General features: G+C 44.9%; 1 protein-coding gene across 1 annotated transcript in view; it reads left to right on the forward strand.

The window, feature by feature from the left end:
- EBF2 (EBF transcription factor 2) overlaps positions 1–21,902 on the forward strand; it is a 192,182-nt gene that overhangs the window by 136,769 nt on the left and 33,511 nt on the right. Inside the window, exons 8-10 of the mRNA XM_037167136.2 lie at positions 9,633–9,750; positions 11,284–11,414; positions 12,554–12,680. Coding sequence (XP_037023031.1) covers positions 9,633–9,750; positions 11,284–11,414; positions 12,554–12,680 — 376 coding nt within the window. The remainder of the gene's footprint in view (positions 1–9,632; positions 9,751–11,283; positions 11,415–12,553; positions 12,681–21,902) is intronic.

Here is a 21,902-nt window from a genome sequence, read left to right on the forward strand (position 1 = left end):
CTGCCCTCCTTGAAACGGAACAATTAAGTGAAACACCCAGATTAACAGCTCGGTGAAGGAAAGGAAAATAAATGTATGTCTGATTTAAGCTGACGGGCCTGTTAAGACATAAGGAACCCCATTCTTTATTTCTCTGTGTTGTGGGTGGAGAGCAGGCGGTTGGAAAATCCAGAAGAAAATCAAGCCAAGAATAGGAAGATTTAGTCATGTTGTCATTTCTCACATTCAAATTCTAAGACACAGTAGAAGTTGACAACAATCAGGGCTGTTGTTGCCAAGTCACTCTCCGAGCTAGGCGGCTGGGTCCGCTGCAAATCCTGGTGAAAACAGAGATGCACTGACTCATCTGTGCATTCACCTGGCCGCTGTTCTTGGGGAAGTTCTATGTGCCGGGCACTATCCTAGGTGCTGGACATGCATTAGCAAAACAGATAAAATCCTTCTCCCTTGAGAGACTTACATCCTCGTGGGGAGATAAGGGAAATAAGATAAGTGATTTACATAGCTTAGCTGTGCCTCTCTGGGGTCTTCAAGTGACCAGCCTAGAAGCCTGGGGGCCCATCATGGTCCCAGTTGTCTAGTGTTGCCTTCTGAAACTCAGTGGTGTGGTCAAGCAGGGGTCATGTGGGAGCTAAGGAACACCCACCATTACAATAATGGCAAGTGTGGATGCTCTTCCTAATAGTTTCAAGGTTTTCCACAGCATCCGCTAAAGCAGGACACCCATGTCAGCAGATGGTTTACTTGAGATTGGAAAGCTCAAGTCCTTTCCATCTCAGAAGGATTCTATTTTAAACAGAGATGACCACTGCCCAGGGCAGGAGTGTCTTCTATTGGGCAGTACCAACCTGTACATCAGTCACTCTGGAGTTGGCAGCAGGGACCTTGACACATCGCCAGCCCTAGAATCATTTGAAGGGGACTCCTTCATTCACACTTACAGCTTTCCTATAACTAGAATAAGGGTTCTTACTGCAACTCACTGAACTTTGCTGAGTGATTCTTGGGTATCTCAAGTTCACCTCCTAAGTTATGCCCTACTCCCTTTTTAGATTAGGTCCACCAAAATAATCACTTTTTTTCCCACATGGTTAAGCTAGAGAGAGCACTGAGACCTATACACAGGTCTTGCCATCCTTTGCCTCGAGACATAAGAGATCAAGATGTATAGAGGGGCCCATACATTTCTAGGAAAAGAAAAGTCATTTCATGGATGGCGCAAACGCCATCCATACTGAGCTGATTCCTGTTTGTAGGGATGTGCTCACAGGATGGGCTCCTTGAAGAGCAACTGGAGAGGGACTGGTTGGGGCTTTGTGGGGAGACAGCCCGCAGGCCTGTTAGAACCGGGAGGAGGAGAGAAGCAGCACACAGTGGTGGGGAGATGGGAATGGGGGGCACGAAAGCACCCTTCATCTAGGAGGATGTCGTCGGGCAGTTGCACAGTGGGACAGCCTGGAGCCTGTTAGTGCATGCTGTGGGGCGCCACAGCTCTACAGGAACGATGGGGAGATTAATGTAGATGACAAAGACCCCCTTTCCCCACAGCTGGCCTGAGCTGTCGGTCTGCTTGACTAAAGGCTGAGAGAGCAAAGGGCAGGGCTACTCAGGGCTTGGAACGGGGCCAAGATCCAGCCAGCAAACCCTTACGATTTTGTTAAGCCCCCAGCTCTTATATAAAACTTTTTAATGGCACCTCCATCTATTTTCCTGAAATAAAAAATGTTGAATGTTTCTCTCACACCCGCTGAAGAGGGAAACGAGAGTTTAAATTAAGTCCAAATGGTAAAAATTTAATATAGCTCCAGCTGCCTGCAGGTTTCTTCAGTTCAGAGCGCTGGGTTCCAGGCTCCTCCAGCTGCGTCGTGAGCTCATCCACCGAGAGGGGCGCCCTGGCCTCTCTGGCCAACGGGTGAAGGCCTTATCGGACGGGAAAACAAACCGGAGAGTCCAGCTTAAGAAATAGTAATGATCTATTTGGGGTCAGGAAAAAAAAAAAAAAACATTGTCCGAGGAGCTTTCACTTAGGCTGATGTTCTGAGCTTGCGCAAGGCTTTCTGTAGTTTACTTCAGGGTTTTCTCTTTGCCGGTGTAACGGTCTGCCACCCCCGCTCCCTGACTTCTGGTGTCTCAAAGGGGTACTGGAATCAGGTGGTCAGATTTTTGTCCAACTCACCTAGGAAATGTGTTTTGAGTTATTTGTGGGAGAAAAGGGAGAGAAGGCAATGCGGGTATAATACCCATATAATTTGGGGGAAATGACATGTCAGATTTCAGTGAGGTGGAAACAAAGTCTCAATGCTCAGACATTTTAGGAGACTCCAATTAGGGCTCTACAGCCGGAACATAGTCAAGAGCAATCAGCTGCAGAGCTTCCCTGAAAGCGCGCTTTGCAACGAAAAGGCACAGATTCTTAGGCTGGGTATGGGTCCTATGGGATCCCCGTGTTTGGTGAATGACAGGCGAATCATGAGGTCCCTGGGGGTAGAGTTTGGTGGGACAGAGTGGGCCAGCCAAACCAACATGGCATCAGATATGTTAAGATTGCCCTGGGGCTCTAAAATGTTTGCTAATAAATTACTGCCCTTGACCATAACCTATCCTACATGGCATACAGTATAGATGGGAAAAGCAGTGAGTTCAATGGAGTAAAATGAGGTCAGCTGGAAGTAGCAAGTGTCCATGGCCACTTGAGATGAAGGGAAATTTAGTTGTAAACGGGTTAACATTTGGGCTCCCTGATGACATAAAAGTCTGGTTACAAAAATGCCACTTGATTTCTATACATATTCACCTAATTTTTATTTTACTTTATTTTTAGAGAGGGGAAGGGAGGGACAAAGAAGGGGGAGAAACATCAATGTTGTCTCTCCCACGCCCCCTACTGGGGACCTGGCCCGCAACCCAGGCACGTGCCCTGTCTGGAAATAGAACTGGTGACCCTTTGGTTCACAGGCCGGTACTGAATGTACTGAGCCACACCAGCCAGGGCCATATTCACCTAATTATTAAAAGACAAACTCTAAAAGGTATTCCACCCTAAGGCAAATTTGCCAAAATATGCCAGTGGAAATGCTGTTTGGCACACCACTTCATTTATGCCAACCAACATTTCCTTTTAAGCTCCCAAGCAATAATGTCAGTAACCTCGGGTTGCGTAGTTTTTCAGCTGTTCCGGGTCTATCTCAAATCTCATTTCCTTGTTGAAAACATTTGTGGCTGTCCTCAGCTCAGGTTAGTTTTCTCCCTTTGGACTCCCGAAGCATTCAGTAGCCCACAGTACTGTACTCAGTTACATGTCACTGTGTGGTGCTATTCTCTGACTACTGTAGCGTCTGTCATGCTTCATCAGCTTCGAGGCAGCTCCCTGAGGTTGTGACAAACCGAACCTCCGACGGATTGAAACACAGCGCTGTCTGCCTACCTAAGGAAGTATCTTCTCCGGAGTTACGTGTGACATCCGTGGCACAGCCCCCCTCCCTTGGAGTGAGCAACCCCAGAAAGCCCCACATCTGTCTCAACAGCAAGCAACCTTGTGTTCTCTCATTTGGTACTCGATACTTAACTGAACAGAAAATTTAGCCTTAGGGATTATGAAACAACAGTGATGGCTAAGAATTCTGGGAATTCCTTTTAAAAAAAATGACAAAATCCATACTTGCGGGGTAGGTGTTTAAAGGTAATTCTGGAGACTCTGGAGTCCAGTAACCAAGAAGAATCTGGGCTTTAAATCTGGTTTGGAAATACGGCGTGTGCCAAGAGTAAAGTGGTAAGAAGAAACGATTGCGGTAGCCAAGCCGTTTGTTGTCAGCCTGGGTTGAATTAGTGGGAGCTTAGACAAATCGTTTCGTCAGATTCCCCTTGTTGAATGTGAGAATTAGTCAGTGTGTAAAAACACCCACGGAGCGTTTCTTCTCACGACATGGACTCCAAACTTGGTTGCCCAGCGCAGCCAGAAGTCTGTCTTGATTTTCTCTGTCCTTTTAATGGTCTCTGTGTCTCTTTCCTCCTTCCACAGGTGGAAAATAAAACCCCACATAATAGGTGTGCTTTGGGAAAGCTGAAATAACATATATAGCAACTGAACAGTTATAAGGGGAAAGCACATCATGAATTTAATTCCATTTCCAGATGTAAAATGCCATAAAGAATTTTTTTCCATACTTGGCAAAATAACAGGAATTTTCAAGACCATTTTATTTAGATTGGTGTATGTGTGTTTGTAAGTAGGTATCAGTCTTTCAGGCTGTGTTATAAATGCTATGCATTGTAGCTTTACTGAGATTAAACTGCCAAGGACCCCACATTCAGCTAGGAGGTGCACAACGCTCATTGAAATGGAGGAAATACATCTGATTGTAGAATTTTGTGTGCTTTCAAAGCAAGAACTTGGATTCATATGGTGAGGTTTCTAACCAAGGTAATTATTCTCCAACAACCACAGACACTGAGATTCTCGGTCTGTTTCAAAAAAGCAGACCATTTTATTATCCTGCACCTTTTTCCTTTTGACTTCCCTTTTTCTTTCACCCTCCTGTTCTAGACTTGGGCTTCTTGTAGGAACACCTAAGCGAGTATGAGCTGAGAAGAGCTGGCTGGCAGGAGGGTCCATGCCGGTCACCGTCTCAACTATGTCATTTAACTAGTGTGCAGCTTTGAGAAGGATAGATATTAAAAACAAGTGTGATGTTCCAAAAAGCCAAAGATGTTTCAGAGTGGGGCATAAAATTGGCCCCAGGGTGGAAATGAGTCATTTTGGTAAAAGTCCCTGTGCCACCTGCCATCATTCTGATACTAAAGAAACAGTTACTCTATTGGAAAATTAGTTGTACAGGCTGATTAACGGATGTGTCCACCTCAAGGATAACTCCCACCGAGGCCTTTTAGAGGCAGGAAAGAGCTCTTTACAACTCAGCTCCTGCTTTGTATAAATTATTAGAGTGTGGGACAAGGGAGCACTTTGGGGTAATGAGAAGAAAAATATAATTTGAGAAAGCCTATCAGTTTTTCTTGAGTACTTTTAGCAAATTGCCAACATAGTCGTAGATTCTGTTCTTAAGACTTTCTGTTTTTTTTCAAGGGGAGATACAAACTTTTTATGTTTCCCTTTCTGTTTAATCACCTAACACTGCCATTTCATTTCATGATTCAACGTGGAACATATACTGTCACTCTCCAGTTGGTTCATGTTTATTGATCTGTCCTCACCAAAAATTAGAGATAGGACAAGCAATTCCAATTGATCTTTACTCTCTTTCTTGGAACCTTGGTTTAAAGGTACCACATCATAAATAACATTTGCATGAGTATAATTGGTTGCTGCTTTAGTGTTGAATTGAAATGTATCAGTTGAGAAGGTCTGTAAAATACAATGGCTTAGTTCTCAGGTCCGCAGGTTTTCCCACCGGAGCTGTGAGCTAAACCACAGGCACACCAACTATGAGAAACAAATGAAAGCTGTCACCAGTGTCAGTAGCAAAAACTGGGGGTCCACCCACACAGTGATGGACATCTGCATTCCTAATTGGCATCGTTTTGGATTCTGCCAGCAGGCTGGCAGTGACAAAAGAGTCCAACAGCCTTAGAAAATGCTAGGTATCTGGTTAGGTGGTAGGACACACCGATGAGGCTTGGACGTTCTTTTGTTTAAAAGACTCTCCATCTGTTTGTGATAGTCCTGGTGATTTTTAGTTTCAGGTGCCTCCAAATGGCACCCCTTGTCAATACTAAATTTGCTGGCTACTTCTAAAACAGATCAGTTTATGATCTTAGGAGAACAAGTGGTATTGATGGTTATATGATCAGAAGATCGTTGGCAAAGATGCCTACAAATAGTTAACAAGGTAATGGTAAGAAATGTTGACCTTGATTTGTTTAGCTAAGATGTAAAGATTTTTGAAGGTCAAAGGTGTCCTTGTGTAGTGTTTTGGAGTCTAACTGTGTCTGACCCTCTAACATTAAGCTGCTGTGGCCTGCAGTTTTCAAGAGTGAAGCAAACCAGGGGGAAAGAGAGAAGGGGGGAGAACAGGAAATGGAGTGAGGTGTTTCAGGAAGTTGTCAGGGGTTGACTGATTGATTCCAGATGGAAAAGGTCAGCCTTCACGACCCAGGAAATACTCACTAGGGGAAAGAAGTTGGCTTGTGGAAGGGGAAGGTCTGGGAGTGAGCCGAGGCTGGAATGCACATTCCACTTCCTTTAGTCTTCAAACGTTCAGAAACTTTAACTTCTCCGAAGAGAATAACATCAGTGTTGTCATCGTTCATCAGAAAACAGTGAAGGAAGTTAAGTTTGGAGCTTTGACTGTACCAAATGTATCTTTACCTCCATAATGTTGTTCATTCTTCTAGAAGTGCAGTGAATGTGTGTGAAAAGTCCATATTTGTGAGTGTCTCCATGGAGAAGAACAGCAACCAAACTTGCCTGGTTTCACATGGTGGAGTTTGTGAATTAAATCCTTTCCATTTTGCAAATTCACTTTAATTGGCAGACTCTTATACATACCTTAGAGTCTAAGATATTTGCAATATTAAGTGGGATCTTGTCTTGTACCTATATATATACACACACACACGCACATACATTTGGACATAATTTAAAATCTTGTAATAAATTTTGCAGACACTGAAATAATTCAGGTTAATTCCCTTGCTGTCATGGGAGGCCTGCACTAGCCAGCAAGAGATTAAAATTTATTTCCATTGTTAATAGAAAATAATGAAGTGCATCTGAACCGTCAGGGCATGTCATTTGGGAAATGTTCACTTTGGAACTGACTCTTACTCCACCCAAGTGGACAATGATGAAATCAGCTGGCTGGAGAAAGCCCATATTTTGTGGCAGGAATGCGCCAGGAGCATTGGATAAAATATGACAAGGAGCCTGTGGAATGAATCGAAGTGGTCTCAGAGAGAACACTCTTTGCATCCACTCAATCCACGCAATCCCAGGGCAGGCCAGGCTTCCTTGGTGCACCTAGTACGTATGGCTTATTAGCCATCAAAGCCTGAGGCACCCTCTTAGTTTTGTTTTTTCCCAGAGACAACTGCTGTGTCTTTGAAAATCCATTCACATGCAATTTACCACAGTGGTTTGATCGCTCTTTTTGCTCTACCTTCTCCTGTTCTCTGCATGTAGAGGGTGAGTGGTCTCCTCAGACTCTGGTGAGGGGCAGCTGTGCTGCCTTCTGTGCTCTGCGGAGATGCCCTGACAAGGACTGGTGCCTCCATGCACTTACCGAGAGTAAAGGATGTCTCCGTCTCAGTCTCATGGTAGCCACCCCATGACAGGAACTTCCTGGAAGGACTTTCCTCAGACTCTTAACATATTAACATGGGTACAATTGAAAACAGACCCCAAGCTAGACAGGCTGTATCCCTTAATTGTGAACAATTATACCAATAATAATTTTCTGAATGACAACTGGAGAAATATTATCCTGAGTTTGGTGTGGTCAGATCATTGGTTATATTCCCAGAACCTGGCACAACACAATACCCTACACGCAGTGGGAGTTCAGTGAGTGCTTTGGGGTTGAACTTTGGAGTTGAACGATGGGAGCCCACTGTGCCCAGGTGTAATTTCCCATGTGCTGCTACTGTCATGCCTGTGGCGCCAGGCAGGTGAAATCGTTTGTGAACCTATGGCTGTAAGGGTTTCCCAACTCCCCATTACATTAAAACAGGGGTGTCAAACTCATTTCCACTAGGCCATTCGGCCTCGCAGTTGCTTCCAAAGGGCCGAATATAACTTAGGACTGTATAAATGTAAACTACTCCTTAACAGTTAAGCGAGAGCTCAGCACTGCTGCTGGGCAGAAACAAGGTGTTGGGCTGGATAAAATAATGTGGAAGGCTGGATTCAGCCCCTGGGCCTTGTGTTTGCCAGCTGTTGGTTAAAATATGTATTAAACCATTTAAAAGATAATTCTAAAACTCTATGTAAGGTAGAAAAAAATCGAAAGCATGTTGCCTTGGGGAGGACCTACTAAGATAACTTCCTGGGGAGGTGGAAATATTCTAGATCGTAATACGGTGTGGGTTCCCTGCATATACCCATTGGTCAAAATCATGCAGCTCGGATTTGTGCATTTCAGTGCACATAAAATTTCACCTAAAATGGGAATTCATTGTATTATTCTGTTTGTTTGCTTGAAATTATTCATAGTAAAAAAATTTAAGTACAGTTTAATGAACATTATTTCTTATTAGGGGCAAGTCAGGGTCAAGGTTTCTTTGCCTTTCACTTAATAAGAAACTAAAGGGTGGCAGAAAAATTACAAATAGCACATCAGGAAGAGTCCAGTTCAACTACAACTCCTCATGATGTGCCTATTCAATTCCTGTCCTCAAAAAGTTCATACATATGCATGAATATATATATGTGTGTGTGTGTATAGTGTGTGCTTTTCTCAAAAAAAAAACAACATTGCCATGAGTAGCTGACCAGCAGACTCATATCTAGGGTGGCTCATCTTCCTGGGTCAAGTACTCCTAAGTCAGTGGCAGTGTATTCAAGTCCACTTGATTGGCTACACGTTCCCTCCTGCTCTGGCCTTGGCTGATCTCTACCTCTTTGAATTTCCTTCGCACTCCTCATCAGCAGCTCGTGCACCAAACTCAGTTGAACTTCGTTTCTTGGGCTACTTGTTATGCGTCAGCCATGTTTCTCCAGCTTGCAAGTAAGCTCTTTGATCTTAGAGGTCGCACCTTGTAACGTTTGGTCTCTAGCTCCAGTGTCCCACTTTCCAGAGCCTCCCCCAGAACTTAGGCTACAGAGAGGCTCAAGGAGTGACATCGTCTGTCCTACTGACTGGTCAGACAAGGCAGAGGTGAGGCGAAGTCATCCAGGCCCTACACCAAAAGCTTTACATGTGTTTATTCTTATTTTGTCTCCTTTAGCCCTTGAGGCATAGGTATTGTTTATGTTTTACAGATAAGAAAAACGGAGATTGGGAAAGGTTGGTAATTAGCCCAAGGTCACAAGTTAGGAAGCAGCAGGTGTGCAATTTGGGTTTAGTTTTATCTGACTCCAAATCCGTGCTCTTCCACTGCTCTATACATACCCATCTGGTCCCTTTTCTCTGCTCATACACTGAATGTCCTCAACACTGAATTCCAGCAACCTAACCTTCCCACCAAAAGTCTGAGCATCTCCACCATTCTCCCTTGTGGCTTCCCCCTGCCAGGATTACAGGAGCACATGCCCAGGGTGCAGGAACCCATTCCTGAGCTTAGAGAAATGACCTCCCAGCTGGCATTCAGATCTCAGCTTCCTGATCACACACAATCAGCTCCTCATATCAGTGACAGCTCGAGGGTCAGCTGGAAATGGCTGCCCAGGCCCTCTGATACAGAACTGGATTTCTAGAAGCAGCAGGCAGATAGCCGCTTTCCCCATTTCAGCATTGGGCTTAGTCTGAATGCAAACATGTGCCAGCACCTGGTGAAGGGCGTTTTCTTCCCATGCATCTCGGCCATAATCACAGGAGGAGTGGAAATGCCCAGAGCACGGCCTGTCCCCAAGCTCTGTCCCATCTCTCCTCAGCCATGTGGAAAAGGCCAATAGAATTCTGGTACATTTACTACTTCATGTGAAAATAACTCCACCCCTGTTTTTAACTTTAAATATGCAGGTCGTGTTGTCAACAACGGTGAATGTGGACGGGCATGTGCTGGCTGTTTCTGACAATATGTTCGTGCACAACAACTCGAAGCACGGGCGGAGAGCGAGGAGACTGGACCCCTCCGAAGGTAGGGCTGCTGTGGGGCTGCTGTGTACCCAGGGGGGATGGCACACAGATGAAGTTCTCCCCAGACTTCTGCATAAATTTCAAATCAATGTCTCTGAATAGGAGTGGAGAAAGTACACAAGACCATGTGAGTTTAAAAGTGAAGTTGTAAACACTGACTCCAGGCGTTCCAACGCAATGCCCCCACATCCTGCCCCACGCTCAAGCCTCCGTGCCTCTCAGTCCATTCCATTCAGTTCTGTGTCTTTCTTTTTGCTAGACAGGTATTTCAGGCAAATGTAGGCCTATGACATCTTAGTTAAACAGGAACATTACAGTGCCAGACATGTATGAATAAGTGTCAGATGTGCCCTTAAACAGATTGTGGGCAAAACAAAACAATGTGCAGAACGAAACTGACACTAATTGATTTTTGTTTGCTTGGACTGGAAGAAAACGTAGTCTGTTCTGGGTAGTTTTCCAAGTGCATTAAAGTAATTAGAAATACCAGTAACTGTTAAGCTTCAGCTTGTCCGAAACATTAAAGTATATTGAGGAAGATAACTGACAAACCTAAGTAAAGTCCATCTGAGTTCTTCTCTTCTTTCCCCCGCTCCCCAACACTCTGGTGTAGGAGGTCTTGGACTGCAGCAGAAACAGTTAAATTGGGGTACTACGTTAGTGTGATGTTTCACTAAATGCTGCCCACAAGCTCCCACCCCAACTCAGCCTGTAAAATGTGTCTTGTATCATTTAATACAGGAATTAATGGACTGAAAGAAAATGATTGAATCAGTAAAGAATTTGGAGTGGTGTTAATTCTCCCACAGTGGGCACTGAAGGGGAGAAGGAAACCCCAGGGTTCAGAACTAGGAACCCATCCAGTTTCCCTTGACTGATTGGATGTGATTGACTGGCTGTTCAAAGGAGGCTCATGTTTTTGGAGTCCTGCCAAAGTTCTCTTCCACCTTTGACCCTGTCAGCTTTGGAAATGGAGTGATGGATTGACTTTAGTTATGGCCTGAAAACCATATTGGGTTCCTGTTGGGATGTAAAGTCCAGAGGCCTTGAACATATGGAAAAAGGGGGAGGGGAGTGGAAGATGCTTCCTACAAAGTTAGGAAAGTGATTAGAAATTGTCTCTTGATGGGGCTGAAAAAACCCTTCACCTCTTATATTTTGCTTCCTCTTTCTGTAGCACATTAGCAGGCCTTATAAATCTCAACATCTTGGTGCAGAGGAGGTGGAGAGAGAAAAGGGATTTACACATTTCCAGTGTGGTCAACTTATAAAAATATTGGGAAAAACAACAGAGTTCTAAAAACACCCTTTGCACAATTAGCTAAGTGTTCCATGTTTTCATACATAGCGGTCAACTCATTAGGCTTTAATGACCTGGTGAAAACCAACAACCAATTAAGAAATGATGGCAAGTCAGCAAAGCTCAACTTGAACTTCTTGAAATGACCAACAGCTTTCAAGATCAGGCAGTAGCCCAGGCTCCAAACTTCAACTACCAAAGGGCAGATCTGACTTTCCTTTTCTATCTTTTTAGCTACCCCCTGCATCAAAGCCATCAGCCCAAGTGAAGGCTGGACCACAGGAGGGGCCATGGTTATCATCATTGGGGACAACTTCTTTGATGGACTTCAAGTGGTGTTTGGGACCATGCTTGTGTGGAGCGAGGTAGGCTGGGGCAACATGCTTTCCTGATTTTCTTTGGCCTAAGGATTGTTTTGCTCTGGAGAAACTAGTAATATCCATACCATCAGCAGCATGAATGCACATCATTGGGTACCTATATGAGTAGAGCGCTGAAGGTTAACCACATATGAACCACAATGTATTGGAGGCATGGATACCTTCAAAAGATAAATACTCATTGCAGTATTGTTTATAATTGTGAAAAATTAGGAGTAGCCTAGATATTGGGTATTGTTAAATAAACAATTCTACCATTGAAAAATTTTGTTTTGAAAAAATTTTAATGACCAAGAGAAGGGTGCTTATTTATGCTATATTGCTAAGTGAAAAAAGATCAGCACAACAGTGTCTTAAGATGTAAAACAGAATTACGTGCCCTGGCTGGTGTAGCTCAGTGGATTGAGCACATACCTGTGAGCCAAAGGGTTGCTGGTTTGATTCCCAGTCAGGGCACATGCCTGGGCTTGCAGGCCAGGGCCCTGGTGGGGGCCCCACAAGAGGCAACCACACACTGATGTTTCTCTCCCTCTACTTCTCCCTCCCTTTCCTTCTCTCTAAAAAAAAATAAATAAAATCTTAAAAAAAAAGAATTATGTAACATTCATGGAAAAGTACTGGAAGCACACCAAAGATGAATAATGGTTGTCTCAGGTTAGGCAATGTTAATATGTTTCCTTATTTTTTTTTTGTAATTTCCAAATTTTCTGAAGTCGATATGTTCTACTTTCATAATGAGAAAAGCCACAAGACAGGTTGCAGAAAGATAACTAGTGATGTGAAGTCGGATGTGAAAGTTGCCAAATCAGTACATGAGAGGATAGCAGTGTAGGAATTGGGGGGAGGGTGCAATTAGAGGGGTGGGGGTGGGGTTGGCACGGGAGGCGGGAGGGACTTGAGCTGGACGGTAGGAAGGAAAGGACCTGAACAGGCTGGAGTGAGAGGAAATTCCAGCGTAAGAGAGAAACATGACAGACAGGGACAAGGTGTTCGGAGCATTGAGGTGTCACGAGTACACCAGTGTGCCCTGGTGGGAGTGGTCGTGGGAGATCCTCATGTTCCCAGTATGTTCACTGATAGCTTGTCTAATAGGTGTTTTATTTCCCGGCCTGTTCATTCCTCAGCTAATCACTCCTCATGCCATCAGAGTGCAGACTCCGCCTCGGCACATCCCGGGGGTAGTAGAAGTGACTTTATCTTATAAATCCAAACAGTTCTGCAAAGGAGCTCCAGGAAGGTTCATTTACACAGGTGAGTGAGAACACCAGGCCGGGGCACGAGCTCCTGATTCCACTTTGCTCTAAGTGCCAGTCTCTCTGCTTTTTAATCCGTCTAACTTTTCTAGGTCTTTCTACTTGTGTGGGAAGAGTGGATGGGGTAAAAGACATTGACTAGGAAAGTACAGACTCAAGTCTAAAGTTGTATTTTACTTAAGCAGTTTCTGCACAGTCTGGGGGAGGGTCCTGACCACTCATCTCCGGAGGACATCCTTATAAATTTAAAGGACTCTGCTGGAACCTCGCTGGAACAGACCTTTATCCAAACAACAGGATAAAAACATTAGACAAAGTTGCTGGGTATAAGTAAATCTTCTTGAAAAGGATTTAAGAAAGTTGCCCATGGATGCTGCAGAATGATTCAAATTGTTTTCAAATGTTATGAAAGTATAAATTATCTACTATATGTCTCAATATTTGCTGACTATCTACCTTGTAGTTACAACTTTTTCCAGGCATACGGTACAGGGACATGTGACACATGGTCCTTATTTGGAGTTTAGAACTTTGGGAGGAGGCAACAGTGTATTGCACAGAACACTTGGAGAATTAGAATAGTCAAAATGTCTGGTATTTCTAATAAACAGAATATGAGTTCCAGGAAGAGAGTTTAGTGTGGACTAGAGTAGTAGGATAGGATTTCAAGGAGGACATTTAAGGATGGGGGCATTTAGGTAGACGGAAGGAAGAAGGTTTCGGCCACGGAAACACACATGCAGAGACCCAGAGGGTGAGGAGTAGGGAACCAGAGGAGAGCGGGCCGTGGCAGTGTATTTGGGTAGAACTTAGACCAGAACTTAGCTTAGATGGTCTAGGCCTGGGAAGCAAGGAAACCACATAACAGCTTCAAAGCCCTGTATGGTGCCTGGAGTTGTCAAATTCATTGAGACAGAAGGTTGAATGGTGGTATTTCGGGGTTGGAGGTGGGGAGAATGGGTGTTGTGTTTTAATAGGGACAGAGTTCCAGTGTGGCAAGATGAGAAGAGTTCCACAGAGGGGTTGCACAGCAAAATGTGATTGTACTCGAGGCTATGAAACTATATACTTAGAAATGGTTTAAGATGGTAAATGTCATTATGTGTACCATAATTTTTTTAAAAATGAAAAAGCTTTGATTGGTCATTTGGACTTGGATTGGCCAGATACGAGGTGAACTGAGGGTTCCCATGCAAGGGAAAGTGACTTGTGTCAAAAGCAAAGCAGGAACATACCAGACTAGAAGAGGCTGGGGACCACAGTTTGTGGAAGCAGAGCACCTGGCAAAAGAGGAGCCCACGTAACTGCGAAAATGACAATAGATGTTATGTTACATGTAAACTCAAAGAATCTTAGAGACGAGGAGACATTGAAGATCATCTGGTCTAACTCTGCCTTTTGCAGGTGAGAAAAGTGAGGCTGGAGAGAAGTGACTTGCTCACAGTTGTCCATGGCATTCAGCATGGAGTCAGATATAAGACTCAGGTCTCAGGCCATGCCTTCTGAGCCTCTTTAGCAGTGCAGTGGCATCAAAGAGCTCTCTTTTCCTGATGAGCCATGAATGACTGACTCATGAAATAAACAGTGCTGGAGTGCAGGCACGAGGCTCAGTGTGCCAGTGCTGTGCTCTGGGGCACCACAGGCCAGCCAGGTCCCCAGGGCTCTTGCTCCCTCAGCGTTACAGTGTGGTGACAAAAAGGCAAACTGGCTCAAGCTCTGGGGTCCCACTGCCTGCATGCCCAGCTCAGCTCACCTCTAAGTAGTTCTTACATCTTGCATAGGAGACTTAACATCTTAGTTGCCCGTCTATCAAATGGGCTACCTACTCCCAGAGTCATGGTGAAAACTACATGATACAATACCTAGGAAGAGCGGTGTGCTGGTAATGGTTTAACCACCAGCTCTCCAGGCATGAGCTGAGGGTAGGGGAAATATTGGTTTGTAGCATTTACTGATTTCCATGGTGCAAGTACTCTCCTCAAATCTGATTGAGACCAATATGACATCAACCAGCTCACAAAACTTCTGAATATTTAACAACCTACTCTCATAAACCAGGTTTAGAACACCTCTGATTGCAAAGCATTTGGGATACAGAGCAACTAGATCTTATTGTTCACAAGATGCTATGGATATATGCCAGGGAAATTTAACCTTCTTAAGCTGAGATGACAGAGAAGGCTAAGACCAATCCAAACACAGAAAACAGTGCATGCAAAGGTCCTGGGGTTGGAGGTGGGGAGAACATGGGATGTGTTTTATGACCACTATGAACAGGGCATAGAGAATGAGGTAAAGAGAGGTAGGGTTCGGACTGGAAGCAGAGGGTGGAGTTGCTTGCTTGGGTCTCCTCCTAATGAATGCTAAGGATACTTTCAACCTTATGAAAACATGGGGAGCCATTGGAGTATTTTAAAGCTGGGAAACTCTGTGATCAGATTTGCCTTCTAAGAGGTTATCCTGGCTGCAGTGCAGAGAATGGCTTCAAAGCCAGGGTGCATTCAGGGGGTCAGTTGGAGGCCGTGAGGTGGTCCCGGCCAGAGATGATGGCAGCTCTGACCAGAGTGCCGGTTGTGGGGACAGGCAGAAGGAGGTGAGATTTAGGAGGTAGCACTGATGGGACATGGTGATTGATTGCATAGGGTGAAGGTTGGGGAAGGGAGGGGATGGAAAGACTCTCAGGTTTCAGGTTTGAAAAATTGGGTGGGTGTAGCTTAGAAAGTGATTTTTAAAAAGGTATAAAGTGCTAAAGGGAGTTCAGAGGAAGGACAAAATCCTTCCAGCTGGCGGAGAGGTGGGAAGATTTAATATTGTAAAGATGTCAATTAATGAATACATTAAATACGATGCCAATCAAAGTACCCACAAACTGGGGAAACTTTAAAAAGTTCACTAAGGTGCTAAGATAGTACCTCTCTGCTTGAAAAATGGCAGGGCCCTGCCCTACCAGACATGAAAACCAACTGTAAGTTTCAGTAATTAAAAGAATATGGGGCCTTGTAGGAACGTACAGAAATGTCACACAACAGACGAGAACACTTCAGAATAAACAGTTTGTGTGCTCACGAAGAGTGTAAATACGTAAGTGTCCGTGTGGGTGTGGGACCTCCTCGGGTCCACGTGGGGGAGACGGAGTGTTCACCAAGTGGTGCTGGACCAACTGGGGAAGCACTGAAACAAAAGTTAGGCATCTAATTTCATATTAGATGAATTAAATAATTTCAATTCAAAATGTAAACAGGTCAAAAAATTGTTACAAACTTGAGCCTTGCTAATCTTGTACAGAAACCATCAAGCACAAATAGGTGAATACATAAAAGGAAATTAAAAAAAACATTTTATTTGTATATTTATTTTTAGAGAGGGTTATAGAGGGAGAAAAACATCAATGTGTAGTTGCCTCTAGCACGTCCCCTACTGGGGACCTGGCCCACAACCCAGGCATGTGTCCCGGACTGGGAATAGAACCAGCAACCCTTTGGTCCACAGGCCAGCACTCAATCCACTGAGCCACACCAGCCAGGCCAAGAAAATTTTAAATCGAAAGGAAAAGGACAAACTAGGAACATATTTGTCATATATGACGTATGGTCTTATGCATAAAAAAATTCATTCATTTGTTCAGCAAAAGTTTATTTTATGCCTTCTGTTTTTCAACCCCTATGTTATGTATGCATTGTGTATAAAGAGGTGAATGTTAGCTGTCTTACAAGTAAAGGAGAAAAAGAAAAATGCCTAAATTAAAAACTAGCAAGGAACCTTAGGATTTATGTCAGGAAGGAATACAATTAAGCAATAACACTTTTTTATAAATCCCAACCACATTCATAATCAAATAAATGCAAATTAAGCAGCACCATGATCAGTTTTCCCCTATCAAGTTGGCAAAGATTTTTTTTTAAATAAAAATACCCAGGCTGGCAAAGTTAGAAGTGGAAACTTTCTCACAGTGCAGCAGGAAAGTGGATTGCTACGGGCGGAGGAGCTTCATGGCACACGGGCGAGCCCTAAAAAGTCTGTGCCCTTGGACCCAACAATTCTGCTTTCAGGAATGCGTATGGAGGAAATCAGTGAGTCCTCCTGAAGGCTGTTTCTTGGAGCACAGTTTACAGTAGTAACAAATGGAAAACATCCTAGCGTTCAGGAGGGGACTCATGAAATAAATAATAGAACATCTTTACACCAAAACACTTTCTAGACATTAAAAGTAATGCCATGGGTGGGTATTTAGTTACATGATAGATGTCTATGATACAGGTTTTTTTTAAAAGCATAGTATGGTCTGGTTTTTATATATATGAAAAAAGAGTTGCATTGAAAAAACCCAAGAAAGGTATGAAAGCCTGCATACCAAGATGTTAAGAGTGGTGGGTTTTGGGTATTGACATTATTACCTAATTTTTTTGTTTTGCTTATATATACAGTTGATCCTTGAACAATATGAGGCATTGGGGGCCCACAGTCAAAAATATGCATACAACTTTTGACTCCCCAAAATTTCAGTTGCCTCCAGTATCTGCAGAGAGCAGGTTCCAGGAGCCCAGCAGATACTCCAATTCCAGGACGCTCAAGCCCTTTTTAATAAACTGACATAGAACAACATGCACAATTGGCCCTCTGCATTCATCCACAGATTCCCAACCGGGACTGAAAATACTGTTTTCAAGCCATGGTTGTCTGAATCTGCAGATACGAAACCCAAGGATATGGAGGGCTGACTGTATATTTATTGAAAAAAATCTTCATGTAAGGGGACCCATGCAGTTCAAACCTGTGTGGTTCAAGACTCAACTGTATTTATTATTTTCTAATAAGTTAATTTTTAATTAAAAGTTAAATGAAGAAAACATGATGCAAAAATTAACGTCACCCATGTTTAAATGATGAAATAGCACATACTGTTACACTTGATTCTGTGGGTACAAAGAAAGGGTTCCCAGCCAGGGAAGCTGGGAGGGTTCTGGAAGACTGCTTTGAGAGGAAGGGACCTGAGGGGGCAGTTAGGGGTGGGGCAGTGGGGACATAGCATGATGTTCTCCTTCAATCAGAGAAGTAAACAAATACACAGTCCTAGATGGCTCAGGGGGCTGTCACTGCCTATGAACTTCCACCTTGAGGTTTTGGGGTCACATGCGACTCAGGTTGGTGGAGGCAAGTAGCTGATGTTTCCCATTGAGCATTTCAGACACCACAGGAAGTGGATCGGTGGTCTCTGGTCTTGCCCACTCAATAAGCAGCCACTGACGTGGACAGCTAACCTACAGCCTGCTGGGAACCTTGCTCCAGTGGCTGGAAAGGTGGTAGCTCCCCAGTGGACTGGACGGGTTGTTGTGCCTCAGTGGTCTGGAGAGCCCAGCCTTCTTCCTGGAAGGTGGTGGACAGAGGCCCCTTGAAGTTTAGCTGGCCTGCCCTCCTGGGCCACACACTGAGCGTCGTGGGTGATGAACGCCCACTGTCTCACATCAGGGCTTGGCTGCAGGACAGTACATCAGGGACCAGTCTGGGCTTGCACACAGCTCTTGGCTCCGCTGAGGAGGTGGAAAACAGGATCTTGGTTCCTGAGGAAAAGAAATCCCTGAGACCTGAAGAACTACAGTGGGGACAGAGTGAGCACGCAGCACTAGGTCTAAGAGGAGACACTGGCTCAGCCAGGAGACCTGCTTTTAGATGCCAGCCACGTCATCGACGACTTGGTTTTTTTATCAAGTCACCAACCCTTCTCAGCCTCCTCTGCTTCCTCTGGAAAGCTCTGGTACTAATTACACTGTTACCCAGAGCGGGTCTCCCTGATGTAGCTCAGCCTGAGAATCAAGCCTGGCCCTGTTCCAGGTATACCGAGTCATACTCTTCTGGGATGGTCGCGAATCTGTATTTTAAACACAGAAATGAGGTTAGGAAACCTGAATCCTGCTCATCAGGCTGGTGCAGAGAATTCCCGGCTTGCAAAGTACTCGGCAACATGGGGCAGTTCGTACGACTGAGTCGCTGCACCATGAACACAACAGTGTTACTTAGGTGAACATTCTAGAAGGAGACTCAAAAAGTAGAAAGTGGGAAGGGAACCCCTGAGAACCTCTCCTTCAGCCTCGGCCCTGCCACATACACCCTGTGGTCCTCGGTGCAAATGATGGTTCCTGTACCCAGGGACCAAACCACCACCATAAATCCCTGCCTATTAGATGCAACTTTTCCTGGTACAATTAGCCAAAATGCAGCAATCAGCTCCCTGTGCTCAGGGCTGCCAGGAACGGAACAAACAACACCAGGGCTCTGAAAAACAACAGTCTCCACACCTGTGACTTTGCAGGTCTCTTTTCCTCTGACCACAATCTGCTAGAGTGCAGCCTATTGCTGCGGAATCCAGAGGCCTGCAGGAGGGCAGGGCTCCCTGGGAGAGGCCCAGTGGCCCCTCCCTGGTTGAGACTGAGAGGCTGAGCCAGTGGACGCTCAGCGGGGAGGGTCTCTCCTCCTCTCCCAGGCTCATCCATGAGGAACTGGTGGCGCAGAACAATGACCCTGGTAGAGAAAGCCAAGGGGATCATGGTGATTGGCTGTGCGGGGGCTTCTTGGCTGTCTTGAGCGTGCAGGCAGAGAATGTCTTGAGCATGTCACCAGGGGGTGGAATCACTGTCTCCTGTAACTGTGAGACCTGCACCAGCCACAGAAACCCATGAGATGTCCTGAGGCGTGGCTGTGACAGGCCACTGAGGGTATGGGGGCCGATGGGCCCAGTTTTTCAGTATTGTTCTTGTGGCTCTTGGTGGAATCTGGGCTAAACATTTGACTGCTGATAGAACTAGCAAGGAAAAAAATTATGCTAATAATTCAGTAATCACCTCTGCCATGTAGTGAGTGCATAGGGCCAGGCCCTGTCTTAGAAGCTCAGGTAATCACTGCCATTACATTGGTTCTATCAATATCTCCACTTTGTAGATGAGAAGCTTACTGCCTAAGGTCACCAAGCTGGGTGCCATCCTAGCTGTCTTGTTCCAAAATTGCGCTCCTAACCACTAACCTGTGCTACTTACCACTGCTGTACATCCAGTAGAAGAAATCACACCGAGGCCGCGTGTTTGGCTTTGTCTGATGGCTTTACTTAGCACAGGCCCATGCAAAGGAGGGGGACCTGGCCAGTGTGCACGGAGGGGGCTTCCCCGGCCCTGGTGGCCGAGGGCACAAAGTGCAGGATTTGTGTTTCGGTGGCTGTGATGGGCCAAGAGCCTATGGAGTGCTTTAAATTCCCTAGAAGTCATATATCCTTTCCACAAATAACTGTCGTCACAGGAGGCAGAAGAGCACAAACTCCACTTTGCTATTGACCTTGAGGTTTAGCATCAGGGCAGACGACAGCGAGGGACACCCCTGAACGACCTGGAGTTGAGTCCCAGCATTCCGCAAACCACTTAGCCATTCTTTGCCTGTGTTTTCTAACCTCAAACATAGGAAAATATTTATTTTACTGGAAAGTGGAATTACACAGATATGCAAATGTATAGGTTTAGAAATATAAAAATAGAATCAGACCTTGCCAGTGAGAGCGTTTGGCAGAGGGGCGCAGTTTTGGGGTGCATTCCGAGGGGCTTCCCCCACACTGCTATTTGAGTGAGGAGGGATTTTTTTGCATCTTCTCTTCTGTAAAAGGTGAATTCTTTCTGAAAACCCTGCCATGTTGTGCCCTTAATATCTGGCTCTATGTTAGCAAACAGGTTTTTTGTTTTGTTTTGAATTTGTTTTTAAATCACAGTTGACTTACAATCATATTATTTTGGGGTGTACAACACAGTGGTTAGACTTTTCTATACCTTAGAAAGTGATACCCCAATAAATCCAGTACTCACCTGACACCATACATAGTTATTACAATACTATTGACTGTCTTGCCTGTGCTGTGTTTAGATACCAGGGTTTTCAGGGAGACAGAGAAGGCCAGCGCAGCCTGAGGATGTGGGGTCTGCAGGAGGGTGAGGGGAAGCTTTCATGGGGGGGAGGGAAGCAGAAGAGGCCGCTGGGCACCGCTGGCCCAGGGGCAAATGGGAGGCCCTGCTCCCAAGGAGGGTGGCCACTCGGAGGAGAAGCCAGCAAACAACCCTGGCTGATCCAAACACTGAGAAGCCCAGGAGTGCATGTCAAGTAATTCTCCCCAGAGCACTTCTTAGCTTTTACTTGAGCACAAACAAATGCATTTGATTACCTCTCTGCTTTTCATCGTTGGAGGAAAATGTTCATCAAAGAGAACATGGCCAAGAACAGGCAGCAGCTGGGAGGAGAAATGGGAGGCCTAGGTTTTTCCACAAGCCCCCAAACCATACCCTGAGCCACCTCCTCCGCAGGGCTCAGCGTGCGGTGTGGAGTCGCACGGCACAGATGTGTGAGCTGGATGCAGAATGTTCCTAGCACATCCACTTGGCATTCTTTTTTTTTTTTCTTACAGCATTATCCTGAAAAAAATATTCCATTTAAGATATGAATTTAATTTTAAGTTAAAAATGTCCATTTCAGACATCAAACACTGGCCCAAGTAGTCGCCCCTGTTCACACTGGATACAGGTGGCATTGACAGCCCTCCTGGTAGGCAGCCTGTGGTCGTACTGACGCGGCCTCCACCCCCGTCTGAAATTCAGATTGTCCTTCAGCCGAGTCGGAGGAAGGACGTCTCCACTGGCAGCCCCGGAATAGGGGGTCCTGTTTGCTAGCGACTCCCCAGCCCCATAAAGGCCTGGTGCTCTCAGTTGTAATATTCTGAACACACATCACAGCGTGCACGAGCACACTCATAACTGCTCCACTGTGGCATTTAGATTTACCCTTGAAATTTATCTTTAATTTTTACAGTTGTCTCTTTAACCATATATATTACTCCCTTCCTCAAACAACCTGTCTTGCTGCTGCAGTTTTTCTTGAAACCAAAGCGTAATTAAATATTAAATTAATATTTCATTTAAAATTAAATATCAAAGGCTTCCGTCTAATCTTTCACTTGTGCACTGCTGGTTCTCACCTCATGTTCTCATTCCTGTATCCACAAAGGCAGGTACCGCCTGTTAATAATGTGTTCCCATATTATCTTTCTCCTTTTCATTTTTTTAATTGGTGACACTGAATTTTTGCTACAAGGGAACGAATGGATGTAGGGAGAGATTTTAATGTATCAAAGGATTAATTCAGCAGCCTACACCCATCTTCACTTCTCAAAGAAGGATTTCACTGCACCAAGTAAATA

The sequence above is a fragment of the Artibeus jamaicensis genome, unplaced genomic scaffold (assembly GCF_021234435.1).
Source record: "Artibeus jamaicensis isolate MK-2021 breed Jamaican fruit bat unplaced genomic scaffold, CSHL_Jam_final contig_477, whole genome shotgun sequence".
NCBI classification, from domain to species: Eukaryota; Metazoa; Chordata; class Mammalia; order Chiroptera; family Phyllostomidae; genus Artibeus; species Artibeus jamaicensis.